The 14,857-nt window shown below is 43.1% G+C and overlaps 1 protein-coding gene across 3 annotated transcripts in view; it reads right to left on the reverse strand.

Annotated features, from left to right (window-relative positions):
* The window catches only part of RPS6KA1 (ribosomal protein S6 kinase A1), a 35,516-nt gene extending 22,067 nt beyond the window's left edge, over nucleotides 1-13,449 (reverse strand). The window contains exons 1-5 of one of the 3 annotated variants that reach the window (XM_042440924.1): nucleotides 10,120-10,349; nucleotides 4,860-4,976; nucleotides 3,278-3,359; nucleotides 2,815-2,895; nucleotides 934-1,013 (exon numbers count right to left, since the gene is read on the reverse strand). In XM_042440924.1, the coding sequence (XP_042296858.1) occupies nucleotides 934-1,013; nucleotides 2,815-2,895; nucleotides 3,278-3,359; nucleotides 4,860-4,976; nucleotides 10,120-10,272 (513 nt within the window). In that variant the 5' untranslated portion in view covers nucleotides 10,273-10,349. Of the gene's footprint in view, nucleotides 1-933; nucleotides 1,014-2,814; nucleotides 2,896-3,277; nucleotides 3,360-4,859; nucleotides 4,977-10,119; nucleotides 10,350-13,395 lie in introns of those variants that run through there. The other 2 variants (XM_042440926.1, XM_042440925.1) reach the window with 2 other exon arrangements.
* Nucleotides 13,450-14,857: the final 1,408 nt, after the last annotated feature.

A 14,857-nucleotide genomic window follows, 5' to 3' on the forward strand; every position in this document is an offset into this window, starting at 1 on the left:
TTCCGCCTAAAGAGTTACATAAAGTCTTGCAATCCCCCTCCTAACTTACTTTGATCATAAGGGGCAAATCTTCTTCAGCCCCTAAATCTTTCAATTTTATCTTTCATAACTCAAGGGCTATAACATGAGTTTTTCATCATTATAAGGCAAGTTTAGATATGTCAAATTTTGTAAATTTTTGTCAATTTGTGTGACTGTGTGGTGTAATTGTAGAAGTGTTGCAGACATGTGTGTATTCACAATGCACATAAATTAACTGTGTTAAGATTCTGGGCCCCTGCTACAACTGGGTTTTAATCCAGTTCCAAATAGTCCCAAAATAACAGATCTCTGTTCCCACAGAAGTTACAATAAACATTTATACAGAGGAGAGACTAGAGAAGTAAAAGGAGAGGTGAAGTTATGTTGCTAGACAATTCTCACAACTATGGCTGTGGAGTCAGACTTATGGAGCTGGCAGAAAGTCTGGGTGGAGTCAGAGTTAGCAGAAACTTACTGACACAGACTCTGATATCAAAATAAAAACTCATAATATATTTAGGAAATTAGGAAAGTTTGCCTATCAGAAATGTGCTCCCATTCTAACAACAGTAAATTTGCCACCACTAATTAATATACTCTTGCCATTTATGAAGGAGCTGGAGTCAGACAGGAGAAAAATAGTGAAGTAGGAGTCAAAATTAAAGGTCTGATGACTCCACAGTTCCGCTCACAACTAAGACATAAAATGATTGCATTTTAAAACCTTTCTTTCAAGGACCTCAGAGTAACATGCATCTCCCTCCTTTGCTGCCATCTCAGGAGGAGAGCTGGGCTGGCTGTTTGTATCCTGACAACATCACACAATGCACGCAGCCCCCCATCCCAGTGTAATTTCTTCCTGCAGCACCCATCCTTATGCAAACCAATAGCATGCAAACCAGACATGCTCACCTCTTTGGAAAGGCGCATGAAGAGGTCTCCCCCTCTGAGGAAGTCAAGGATGAGATACAATTTCCCCTCTGTCTGGAAAGCTGAAATGCAATGAACAGAACAGAAATCTGTGTTCTTCTCTGATCTGCCAGTGACAGAAGATAACCTAAATGACATTCAAGTGTTCACTGGAAGCTAAGGCATACACTATGACAACTTCAACGGAGGGTCCTCCAAATGAGTCAGATTAACAACTCACACAATTTCCAAACAATGTGGCCAAAAAGGAAGGTCCCCTTCTTCCTGGAGGGCCAGGGTCCTCCATGAATGTGATTTAACAAGATTTCAAAACAGGGGTTTGACGTAGAGTTCAAATCTTGAATTATGGGACTTCTTAGCCATCAACATATTGATTTATACAGGAGGAAAGGAAATTGCTCTAAGAAGGGGATGTACTGAGGCTGGCTCTTAAATTTGTTAACCATGTTTACCTGATAACCAGCCTAATGCCAGCCCTTCCCCATTACATGTTCAAAGCTTCTTCACCATGGATTAATGGAACTTGTAACATTTGCAACTCTCCCTTTTTTCCAAGTAGCTCAAAATTGCACATATGGCTTTCCCTCCATTTTATTCTCAAGAGCATCTAGTGAGTGAGGCCAGACTGAGAGTTGGTTACTGTCCAAAAGCCACCTAAGGAACTTGACCAAATGGGGAATTGAACCTGAGTATGCTAAATCGTAACCTAAATGCTACATTATACTGACTCATTGTACTTCTGTTAGGATGGAGCTGGACCTCACAATAAATGTGCAGCTACTATGAGAAGTGGCATCCTTTTGTCAAGTTCTCTGTGGTGTACAATAGAACTTGCCCCACAAAGCTGGTATCAAGGGTAGGTTCCTTGCCTCCTGCTCTATTTTGTTGGTTGGTGTGATGTGACAAGGTACAACATCATATTGCCAGGATATGGGCAAGCTTAACTGCACATCACGAAGAAGAAGGGAAAGATTTTGATACAAAGTTGGCACTTTAGCAGCAGTTATTGGAACATGGAGCTCTTCCTTCAGTATCAAGCATAAGATGTTAACTTGTGCTTGAAAACTTTTAGTTTTGCACTGAAAGCTTCTTGGGCACATTCTTGCAACACATGAAGGTAGCATCCATGTGAGCTGGTAAACATCTGACATTTGTTTAGTGCAGTGGTCAGATTCGCTCCCAAGGGAACACTGGAGGGCAGCACCCCAACAAAAAAAATGCCTCTAAAGCCACTGTAGAATGCATGGGGTGCATTTTTGCTAAGCTTGCTTGTTTCTCTTCACAGGGGCATTTTACGGTCAGAAGAGGCCTTTATTACAACAAGAAATGCCTCTTCTCAGCTTAAAACAGTCCCAACATTTGGCCTCTAGATGGTGTTTGGGGCAAAAATGTTACTTTCAGAACCGGGGGGGGGGGGCAGGCTGGGACCATTAAAATCGCCATGATGCGTCCATTTCCCAACCACGGGTTTGATGTGGAAGCCAAAGATTGTCTTCTCCTCAGACAAGCCAAAATAATTCAAGAAAAAAATATGGCTAGGCCAGGCTGGGTGGGGAGTGGAGACAAACTAGAGTTCCTAGTTCAAATGTTACAATAAACAAACCATGAGTGGACACTGATTTGTTAAGCTGGTCCTGCCTTCCAACAGGAGGCAAGTTAGAGCAAGGATATTGTACCAGCATGCTGGCTTGTTCATTGTGCTATGTAAAGGTGGACTATGTTTTTGCTTGCAGTATTTAAGACAATTCTTTTAGACAGCAATAAAGTATTATTTTTCTTATGCAATTCAAGTTAAAAGAGATTGCCTGGGTGCCATCTTGACCATTCGGCACAAGATGAAGGAAAATGAACTGGAACACTCACCATAATGGAGTTTCACAATGAATGGGTGGTTTACTTCCACTAGGATGTCCCTTTCCATTTTTGTCCTCACGCGGTCACGTACTGTCAACAAAAAATACAACAGAACTTAGGAAGGGAAGCCATAATACTGTAGTAGTTACAGTAGTATAAGAGGCTGGCACTAGCTACAGCAAAGTGGGCAACCTATGGCCCTACTAATGTTATTGGCCTAATTATACTGCCTTGAATTGATGCATATTTCAGTTTAACATCTGGAGGGCCAGATGTTATCCACCCACAAACTACACAGGCCAATATTTTATTTAAAACTAATCAATACTCCCCTGCTCAAGTGCTCCATTAATTTATCATTCAGGAAGATGTCTGGGAAGGAAGAGAATTATGCCAAGGATGGTGTGCCACTAAAAATCTATCCCCCATGCCACAACTGCCTTTATGTCCCTAGCGTGTGGTGCTTCCTTACCTTTCAGAGTTGCTTTCTTCAGGACTTTCATGGCATAGAGGTGCCCATTGTCTGGCGGAGTGATTTTTCGGACAAGGAAGACCTGTACAGACGCCACACCAGAAAAGAGACTTAGAAGAATATAAATTAAAGAAGCAAACAAGAAGGTTTGTAGAGAAGAAGACATCTTTAACCATGTCTTGGTGACTTCAGGCCAATTGCTTCTTTTAATTATAGCTGCTATCTTAAATAAAAACACACACAGACCTTTTCTCTACCCTCCCGATTCATTTTGTGTATTTCACCAATACTATAATACGTTCCAACTTGTCTCGAGGTTTCTACCTGGAATTTCATGAGCTGCAGAAGCCCCAACCCACACTGAGAAACTAAACAGACAGACAGATGAACTTTTCGTCAGCACAGCATTTTCCACCACACTGGAAGGTGGCAAGCTAGTTTAGGATGGGGAAAGCAAAGCATGAGGCACACTCTGGGCGCATCTGCACAAGCCAGAATACTCTAGGAGCAGCCTAGAGTATTCTGGCTCCAAAGCTGCCCTGAAATCCACATTACTTGGGCACTCCAAGTGTTGTCTGGCAGTTGTTCACATGCGTGTTCCAATATGCTGCCCACTTCTGCTGGCACAAGTCACTCCATCTGAGGCTGGAAATGAGATGCCTGGCATCAATCACGTAGCGGGACACCTTGTTCTGATTTGAGAGGGAGAGACGCATACCCATGACAGTGGGTGGCACATGGATTTTCTGAGAAGAACTGGAGCAAAAGGTGAGTTTTTAAAATCCATTTTAAGGATGGTATAATGTGGTTTTGGTGCTGAACTGGCTGTATATTGTCAGGATAATTTGCAGCAGAATCAGGGATTGGGCCTGCGTTCTCTGGATTGATTGCTGTAAGGTTGTGGGGGAGGGGGACAAGTTATTTGGAGATACCCACTCTGAGCTGGAGAAAGTTACTTTTTAAAGAGTACAATTCCCAGAATCCCCTGGCCAGCATGGCTAGTAGAGTTGTAGTCCAAAAAGGACTAACATTTCCCATGGTCCAAGCACACCATGTCCTGTCTCTCAGATCTGATGCCTGCCACTTCACTATCTGAAGGAACAGGGCTAGCCCACAGTCACATGCAGAATCCGGGCATAAGGTTTATCAATGGTACAAGAGTTTTCAGAGTTTTAAATGAGGAGAGAGGAAAGTAGTTTTGGAATTTTGCTTTTCAAATACTGTGAAGGGATGTTGAGTACTTTAAGCTTAAAAAGACAACTTCTGCTTCTGTCCAGTCCTAAGAATGCCTGGGGAAATGGGAAGGGATTTTTAAAGTACCTTTTTATAGCAATGCATCCACTTTTGCTTCCCTATCAAGAAACTGTGCCACCTGCCCTTGTAGGAAACACTGCTTCTTAGCTCTAAGCATGAATTGTGTAGAGGGCAAGTTCCACTGTATACACCCAGAAGTACTCTTATTTTATATTTGTCTCTTCAGAATGAAGATGGTGGCCTTCAGTGGTTATACATAAAAGGAAAAAGGTGTGAGGCCACAAATTAAAGACTTAAAAGGTATAAATCTATGAAAAGGTGAACTCACTTTGCCAAAAGAACCCTGTCCGAGGACTTTAAGCAGCTCAAACTGTGATGGATGAGCCTTCTCAGACCCTTCTTTCACAAGGTATGTGATGGTGTATTCTTGGACAGAGCCTTCCTTCTGGGAGAAAAGTGATCACAGTGTTAGCACAACATACAGGCTCAAAGCAGAAGGATCACCTGTGATTTCAACAACAACAACAACAACAACAACACACACAAATATGCCTCATTGGTTTTGAAACAAGTTCAACCTCTCAGCAACTTAAGAAGGCATTGAGACATTGAGTTCAAAAATCAAACCTGCCTGTATACATCTAGCAAATGTCCTGCACTGAAGTGGTATTTGCACATGCTGTGCTTTAGGTTTTTAGGAAAACTTGATTACATTCAAGAGACAAGAAGTATGTTACATTTACAATATGGAGAAGATAATAGTGTTGGTGCCGGTGGCTGCAGGAGCATACACTCTCCTTTAATGGCAATACAGTCGAGAGGAGTAGTTTTTGCAAGAAGTTTTATTTAGCATTTCTTCAGTTTCCTGCACTGAAGTGCTGCACCCAGCTTGCCACTTCTGTTCTCGAAAATACCTCCCACAGGCTCAAAATAGGCTGAAGAGCTCTCTCGAAATGGCCAACTGAGCTCACTGGGAGGCTTATGGGCTTGTGGTTGATCATTTGGGGCTAGAAAATAATTTTGGAGGATGAGAGGCATAGGGATCTGCTGAACAGGTTTTGTGGAATCCCATGGATCCATAACAATAACAATAATTTATTTATTTATTTATTTAAAGCCCACCCAATCACAAGGAATCCAGGCGGGTTACAACAATAAAAATATATAGAGACTTTGCCCACCCAATATATGTCAATGCAGGTAGCAATAAAGTCCATTTTGACTGATCTCAATCTTTGATAGCCTTGTGAAATTCTGATTTTCAAAAGAAATTTTGGAAATTCTTCAAAAATGAGCTGAAACAAAATTATCCCGCTTTTGCACCTGCCCAATTCAAATGGTATAACTATTCCCAGCATGAAGAAAACCACATGGCACCTGCTTGCCACACAGGTGTTAAAAGATAAGGGGAAAGAGGGAAGGCAGGCAGGCAGGTGTAATTCAGCACTATTATGGTTGAATATTCAGGGATTCCAACCTGGGCAAATTATCAATCAAGAACTGAAAGCCTTTCCATCCAGATATAATGACATTTGCAAATTTTGGCGAATTCTTATCAACAAAAGAGTGAGATGAAATTCTCACCCATCCTTGGTCCTGAGAAGTGGTAACCACCCAGTAGCAGCACTCATCATGCCCAAGCAACCTGGCATTCAGATGTAATACTGCTGCAAGTATTCACTTTATGCTGCAGTCATCATGGAAGGGGCAGGCATTTCCAAGGGAGCTCATGAGTCCCTTATTCTGCTACAGAACCAGAGTTCACCGTATACAGTCTACTGCCACAGCCTTTTGGCTGAGACTCAGTCGAAGCCCCTTCTTGCATGCCAAAAGGACCCTATTTGCATTTGTACTCTGCATAACAATATGACTGTCCTTTCATTGTTGGATTCTCTGGCCTCATTTTCTGGGGTGTGTGTATATATGCCAATTTCATCCTTTACAGATGGGAAGACTCTGCCCATAGAAGGCTGGACTCCAGCAAATGTGTTAGTCTAAAGAGGCCACAATATCCTTAATTTCACCCCAGTGTCGTGCTCCTGACAGCAGGAAAGCTTTCAAGTCACCAGCTTTGTGGCTTGCAAACATTTGCTGTTTTCATCCAATACCATATGTGCCTCCTACTCTCTTCAATCTTTCTCTCTCTTCCCCCCCTCCTCTTCCCACAATATCAAAAGCTGTGGTACATTTTGCCATTGCCTGCCACGACTTTCTTTGGCAGGTGGCAAGGAGTGTGAATGTTTGTGCCACCACAATTACCCCCCTATGCCATGACAAACACCCTGATTTGTTGCCTAACACAGTTGGTGCGGCTGGCACATCAAGAAGCTAGACACCCCATCCCACCCCTCTGGGCCCCCCATGCCATCTGTTTAGCTTTGTGAGCCATTCTGTAGAAGCAGGAGTCCCCATGCCTTTTGGCAGTCTCAACACTCCTCCCCACAACCTCTCCTCCTCACTTTGGGGAAAGACTGAGCAAATGCCAAATCCCTGCATCTGGCATGGGCTGAAACATGCTTCATTCAGCCAGAGAGAAAGACACACATTCTGCATCAAGAAAATTGAGTAAGTAGTCCCAGAAGTCACATTCACTCAGAGAGACAGCCTTATAAAAAGGAAAAGGGAAAATAGCAGAATGAACATAAGAGCAGCTTCATTGGATCAGCGCAAAGTCCCACCTACTCTATCATCTCACCTCCCACACTGATCAGCCAGATGCCTCTGGGAACCCCACAAACAGGACAGGAAGGCTCTATCCTTTTCCCCTTGTTGCTACTCATCAGCTGGCATTTGATCCTGGAAGCAGCAGATAGGCATTCACAGACATCCTCCATGAATTTGTCTCATCTCCCTTCAACCACCATCTGAGCTGTCTTATACAGAAAAATCAAACTACAGTCAGCCCTCCATATCCACAGATTTTTTTTATCCATGGCTTGAAAATATTTTTTAAAATGTAACTTCCAAAAAGCAAAGCTTGATTTTGCTAGTTTATATAAGGGGCACCATTTTATTATGCTATTGTATTTAATGGGATTTGGAGCATCCACAGATTTTGGTATCCACAGGGGATCCTGGAACCAAGGGCTTATGTACTGGCCTATCTGGAACACGTCCAGGGAAGGACAACTAAGATGATCAAAGGTCTAGGAAACCAAGCCTTAGGAGGAATGACTGAGAGAGCTGGGTATGTTTATTTTGGAGAAAAGAAGATTGACATGATAGCTATCTTTAAATCTGTCACGTAGAAGACAGAGCTTGTTTGCTGCTCCTCCAGAGACTAGATCATGAACCAATAGATTCAAATTACCAGGAAAGAGATTTTGCCTAAACACTAGGAAGAACTTCTTAACTGTAGAAGCTGTTTGACAGTGAAATAAATTGTCTCAGAAGACGGTGGACTCTCTTTCTTTGGAAGTCTTTAAACAGAAGTTGGACATGCATCTTTCAGGCCTTTGTGGCCCAATCCAACTATGATTCTATGACTCTATGAGCTCATTAAGTAATATTTAGTCCAAGCTTCCTGAAGCAGATGAACCCTCTAAATGTTTGGGATTACAGCTTCCACTGTCCCTGATCACTGGTCATGTTGGGTGAGGTTGAAGCCACAAAGCCAGAAGATGCCACCAAGCTTAGCAAAAGCTGCTCCCGTCAGAGTGACTGTGGTCCTCTCCCCAAGCTACCTAGCACAGTGGATGTGTTTCCCAGCTCAGTTCTGTAGTTCTGGGACAATCCATATCATTTCAGACACACATGTACATCACTTGATTCATCTGTACTCAGTGATCAGCAAGTGAATGTCAGAGCCAACAGTGAATTTGATAAAATATTGCCTTTGAAGTGAACTGAGGAAATAGAGAAATTGTACCCATGATAGCCTATTAAATGCATCATTTCATATTAGCCAGTTGTGGCAGGTATCAGAGGAAAAAAGAACACACTTCTTAAAAGAGGAGTGGGGAAAGTTTGATCCTCTGAATATTTTGTGCTTCAGCTTCTAAAAGCTCCAGCTTTTTTTACTTGGATGGGGTTGTCAGAAATATTATCCAGAACCTCTGAAGGGCAAAAGGTTTCTCTTTTCTACTCTGTTTGAGATTCATACTTTTAAATAAAAATCTGCAAAACCTGGAAGTCGCGAAGCCTACATCAAAGGAACCTACCATGTAAGGCAGCCCACTGGTCCACACAACTCTGTAGTGCCTACATTGACTGGCAGCAGTTTTGCAGGGTTTCAGGCAGGTAACTTTCCCACTCCCTTTGGAGATGCTGCAAACTGAACATAGACCTGTGTGTACAGGTTCTTTATCATTTACCCTTAAGTCAGACAGTCACATGCTGCCTCTTGGAAATAACCTAAGAGCAGATCCAGGGCACCAAGTCAGAGGTGGGCAATCTACTGGTGGATCTCTGAATGATTTGAAACAGACGGGAAAGGATGTTTGACTCTCAACTATTAACAGCAGAAGGAACAAAAGGCCTCTTAGCCTGCCTTCATTATATTAAATAGTTGCAGACTGGTGATAAGTGTGGACCTTTGTATGGAAGGATGATACACTTCATCCAGTTTTGATTGTTGTTGCTGTTGTGCAATTTGTTGCGACCCTAAGGTGACACTATCACAGGGATTTCTGGGGCTGAGAGTGTGTGACTTGCCTAAGATCAACTAGTGGGTTTCCATGGCCATGCGGGGAATCGAATCCTGGTCTCCAGAATCATAGTCCAGTGCTCAAACCATTATATGCTGCTGGCTCCTTGGTTCTGCTTCTCAAAACAAGTCCCTTAGCTCAGAATTCTTCAGCACTAGGTGTTTGTCTTTTGTACCTGGTTCAAGCTGGTGAGCTTGCAGTTCAAGTAAAAGCAACAGCAGCAGCAGCAAATTACCCACTACAAACCTAAAGTCTGCTCTTCGTACTCTCTCTCTCTCTGGCCTCCCAAAGCTCCCTTGTTTAAAGAGGTTGAAACTACTTATGAACACCTGGAGGTAACAGATGCAAACGAAAACAATTCTAGATTCCAGGAAATCAAGTGACATTTTACTGCTATCACAGCATCCTGGCCAGAGGTGTCTATTTGTAACATTGGAAAGGATTAGTGAATATTTTTCAGGTGCCCTGACTTAAGGTATTTGAAGCACTGAATTTTCACATTGGTTTGCACAAACAAGAAGGAGCTTGTCCATGCAAACTCTAGCATGTGAGGCTAAGAAAGTAGGTTATTTATTCTTTCTGTTTCTGCCCCTCCTTTAGTCTACAGAATTCAAAGTGGTATCTGCTGGGTTTGCTAGCTAGTTCCCATCCAGACTTGTTGAGCTCCAGTAAAGTGGCTGCAGCATGTGCCTCCAAGACTACATCTTTGGACGTCAACTTAGAAAAGTTCTTTAAATTCTGGTCCTTTCCCTCCTCTCCACTGGATCAACAAATGAGAAGAACCCAGGGCATTTTCCTAATATCTTCAGTACCGGTGAGAACAAGAACTGTCCAAGAGATGGGAAGAGAAACCTATTACTAACCCATGAAGTTACTTCTCTGCTACAAGCTACATTGCAAGCAAGCACAGCCAAAGCAGATGGGCCCTTTTTTAGTACTGACCATGTCGCTGATACTGTTTGGAGAAAGCAGAGTCAGGCTGCAGGGTTCCGCACGGCGCTTCCCATGTAGCCACAGAGCCAGAAAAGCAAAGATGCGAGGAAGCTTGGGTTTCTTAGCCACATCCATTATCCCATTCCAGCCAAAGTGGCACATCTCAAACTGAAAGGTCTTCTGGGTTCCCTAAGGGACCATGGCTGATCTCCGTAGGCACACCATCAGCTGGAGCACGCTCTGTTTCGCAGAGGACTAGCCACCAACACAGGTGGCAAAAGCCAAACCAAACGGAAGTGATGGGGCAGTGCAGGTTTAAAAGTACTGCAGCTTGAAAACAGAGCTTCCTGCCCTCCCTTGAAGCAAAACACTTGTGGTAAAAGCCAACTTTAAAAACTTTGTAGCCCAGTTTCACTTTTGCTGTTCAAAGCCAAACTTTTCTCCTAAACTCTATAGGGCATGTGTTATGGCATTAAAAACAATGTCTATAAGACATAAATCTTATTTCTTTTCCATCAGTGTGGAAACAATTTCAGTTTCTCAGCAGAGACAGATTGTAGTCATTACCAAAAACAAGAAAGAAAGACATCATGCAGAAGTACCCAACTTCTGCAGTTGCCATGACCAGTAGGTAAGCATTTCACATGGGGAAAACTACTGTAGTTAGAAAAGCATTAGCGGGAGAGAAGAAAAGTAGAAAGTGCTTCTTCCAACAACCAAAGAGCCCTAGATGTGCTGATCCCATGACAACTCCCATAAAGTAGGAAAATCCCTCTCTTGCATAGGTTTATGTATGTGCCTTATAAATGTTCATTACTCCCATATCTCTAATTCTGTTTGTCTACCGCTTACAATGCATGAGTGAAAATGAGGCGTAGAAGTTTTTTAAAAAACAAATCTAGTCTTTCTAACTGTAGAAGCTTGGAAATATAGCTACAACACAACATAACCTTGAAAATGTTTCTCAGCGGCCCATTGTGACACTTTCCCATTTACTTCAGGTTAGCAGGGAGAAATCTATTCACAGCGTGGAACAAGCTCTACTTGATGCATCTGTATGGATGTGTAATGGGGGAAGAAAGCTATGTTCTTCTCATTGATAATACACACACACACACACAAGGAGCCCTTCAAATGAACTCTGAGCCAGTTTCGTATGGTATCAGCTAGCTAGAGGACCAATCACCCACAGCATCACCTCTCTTGATTTGACTGTCTCTTTTATTCTACTTTCAACCAATCCATTAGTTGACATTCATAAGCCAGTGAAGAGGAGCACAAAGTTGGAATTTGTCTGGCACCTGGATGTGGTTTCCCCCATGTTAATTGTCAATTGGCTTCAATTTTCTCCTGTCTAGCATCCTTATGGCGGGTTACAGACCGCCATTTAGTACTAATACACACATACACCACACAAGGAGCCCTTCAAATGAACTCTGAGCCAGTTTCGTATTATGGATCAGCTAGCTAGAGGACCAATCACCCACACAATCACCTCTCTTGTATTGACTGTTCTTTTATTCTACTTTCAACCAATCCATTAGTTGACATTCATAAGCCAGTGAAGAGGAGCACAAAGTTGGAATTTGTCTGGCCCACTGGATGTGGTTTCCCCCATGTTAATTGTCAATTGGCTTCAATTTTCTCTGTCTAGCATCCTAATGGCGGGTTACAGACGCCACCATTTAGTACGTATAGAATACGTACTAGGGTTGAGGGGCGGTGCTTCCACCCTCCCGCTCAACACCACCTAACCCTAGTACGTATTCAACACGTATACAAGATGGCAGCGCCCCTGTTCATACAGGCGCTGCCCATCTTGACGTTCGGATGCTGAGCGTCCGTAAGCGTCGCGGGCGTTGGTCTTTTGACATAGTGCGTGCGCCCCCTGCGCCTTCGCTAGTCGCGTTTTGTGACTCCATTTTGGAGCTTTTTATGGGTCCGACGGGAGCTTGGCCGTGTGGAGGGCTCCGGCTCCCCCCGGACCACAACCGGCAGCGCGGGGCGACCGCCCACAGGACACCAAACGAAACGCGGTGCGGTATGTAACCCGCCAATGTCTCCATTTTGGCAGCTGAACCAAGCACACAATGACAAGAATTTTGAGAAAAACCTGTAAGTTATTCATCAGCTGTTTTGCTACCTGCTTCCTTATAGGCCTGTACAGACTGCCAAACTAAAGCGTGCTTCGGGTCTCTTTGGAGGTTTGCTGTTTAAATGATGCATGCATCCTAAGAATCCGAAAGCTTGCACTTAAAGCTGCACTCCATGCTTAGGAATGGAGTGTGTGGCTTTGGCGCGAACTCCGGACTCTTAGGACCCATGCATCATTTCATAGAATCCTAGAATCAGAGATTGGAAGAGACCACTACGGGCCATCCAGTCAAACCCATGCCATGCAGGAAATCCAAATCAAAGCATCCCTGACAGAGGCCATCCAGCCTCTTGTTTAAAGACCCTCCAAGGAAGGAGACTCTATCACCCTCTCGAAGGAGTGCCCAACAGCCCTTACTGTCAGGAAGTTCCTCCTAATGTTGACGGTGGAATCTCTTTTCCTGTTGCTTGCATCCATTGTTCCGGGTTCTGTTCTCTGGAGCAGAAGGAACACAGGCTTGTTCCCTCCTCAATATGCATCCTCTAAATAGCATACAGTTCGTCTGTGCATACGCGGGGCATGCCCTAACGGGCCTTGGGCATCGCGCTCAAGCCGGCGGGGGCGGACGGGCGGAAAGGGGCGGCACGTCTGCGCGCGCCACCACACGCCGGCCGCGCCCGAGCCCCATTGTTTACAATGGGGCTCGAGCATATAAGCGGAATTCGCCTTACGCGGAGGGATTCCGGAACGGATCCCCCGTGTTAAGGCGAGGACGGACTGTACCTTCAAAGAGACCCGAAAGCAGCTTTATTTTGGCCCAGTCTGTAACAGGCCACGAGAAACAGAAATGTGAATAGATGGTTAGCCTTGTAAACCCTCTGAGAGGAAAAAGGAATATCAACCATCCTTGCATTTGGGTCTGATGTACCCTGGTATATTAAATTTTTGGCAATCAATGACAACCTCTCTCCTAGTTTTCTATGCTGAAGTAACCAGTTTTGGCACTTCCAGGCTTAGGTCAGGAGTGGAATTAAACAGCACAGACTTCTGAATGATACACAGCCTACATTTATTCAGTTCAAACCTGAATAGAAACAAAACACCCCCTTCAGCATCAGTTTTGACATACAAAAAAGGTGGGGGATGTGAAAAAAAAGAGAGCAGGGGTGCTGCAATGATGTATCTTTTACCTTATCAGCAGTGTTCACAGAGTCTTTCTTCTATCCCAGTGGGTTCCTGTTTGCCTGCAGACACAAACAAAAATTAGTATTGCACTGCCAATGAATATTCAAACACCACTTTCCTCAAGTTTTATCTGACGAGCAAATGTTATTTGCGGGCACTGCTAAAATTGCCACTTTCAGAAAAAAGTACAATATGTGCAAGATTATTAGTTACCATATCTTCAGAACTTGTAAATTGTAGAGTAGGATATGTACAATATATATTTTAGTCTTCCAATTTTCAAGTAAAGCTTCTTTAGACTACTGTAGTGACAAAACAAATGGAGAGGGAATTAATTCTCTCTGCCATCTCTTTCTGTTCCAGATGGTTTTTTTGGTTTAAAACAGAGCTTGGAAAAAATCTTTTGGAGCAGGTAAGAAGAGAGTCAGTCATTCCATTCCCTTATCGTTTGCAATACTGCGGTGAATGTGTGATTTATTGTGTTAATCATTACTCTTTAACTTGAAAGGAAAATTTAGTTTACCTTTCAGTAGCACGCTTCTAATGCCACTACCTTTAATTGCTCTTTTTTAAAAGAACTAAAACAGCCCTCACCTTAAACAGCCCTAATCCTCCAAACACTTTTGAGGAGTAATAAATAAATGGCTTATACTATTGTTTTACTTTTAGAAAGTAAGAGCATTACCATTCATTATCCAGAAAGTAATGAATTGCAGGTATAGTTGGCTACTTTGACCACATACTTTCCAAGCTCTGGTTTTTTGAACCTGAAAACAGAAAGCACTGAGCACACAGTGCATAAAATGATAGGCAAGCTTGCAGAATTTAGGTTGGTTGGGTACCCAGTATCGACAGCCTTAGAAAAGCACTAGATAGCTTAAACACCGCTCTGTTTGAACATTCTCCTCCAGTTCTTAAGCCCAATAATAAAATCTTTTGTTCCAGTGCTTTCACTGTTCCTCCCCCCTTTCCAATGCTTTATAGCGGACCAAGAATTTTTAACCTCTTTTTAAAAGAATCCTCATGGATTCAAATCTCTCCCAGCCAAATTGAACATTTTGGGGAAACCCAGTTTTTTAACTAATATGCATATTTAAAGAAAAATAAATAGTCTTGAATAATAAGCTCTCTCTCTCTTGCTGCTGACTAAGGCCTGTTACAGACAGCCAAAATAAAGCTGCTTCGAGTCACAGTGGAGGTATGGTGTTTCAATGATGCATGCGTCCTAAGAGTCCAGAAGTCGACCAAAGCCACGCTCTAGCCCTAAGGACTGGGAGCGTGGCTTTGGTGTGGCTTCTGGGACTCTTAGGACACTGCATCATTTAAACACTATTACCTCCACTGTGATCGAAGCAGCTTTATTTTTGGCTGTCTGTAACAGGCCATAGTTTTTAATTACATCTTAATATATTTACTGTGCAATTGATGTTTGTAACTTTTTAAATTGTGTTTAATTTGCTTTTTTAA

The sequence above is a fragment of the Sceloporus undulatus genome, chromosome 9, assembly GCF_019175285.1.
Source record: "Sceloporus undulatus isolate JIND9_A2432 ecotype Alabama chromosome 9, SceUnd_v1.1, whole genome shotgun sequence".
NCBI classification, from domain to species: Eukaryota; Metazoa; Chordata; class Lepidosauria; order Squamata; family Phrynosomatidae; genus Sceloporus; species Sceloporus undulatus.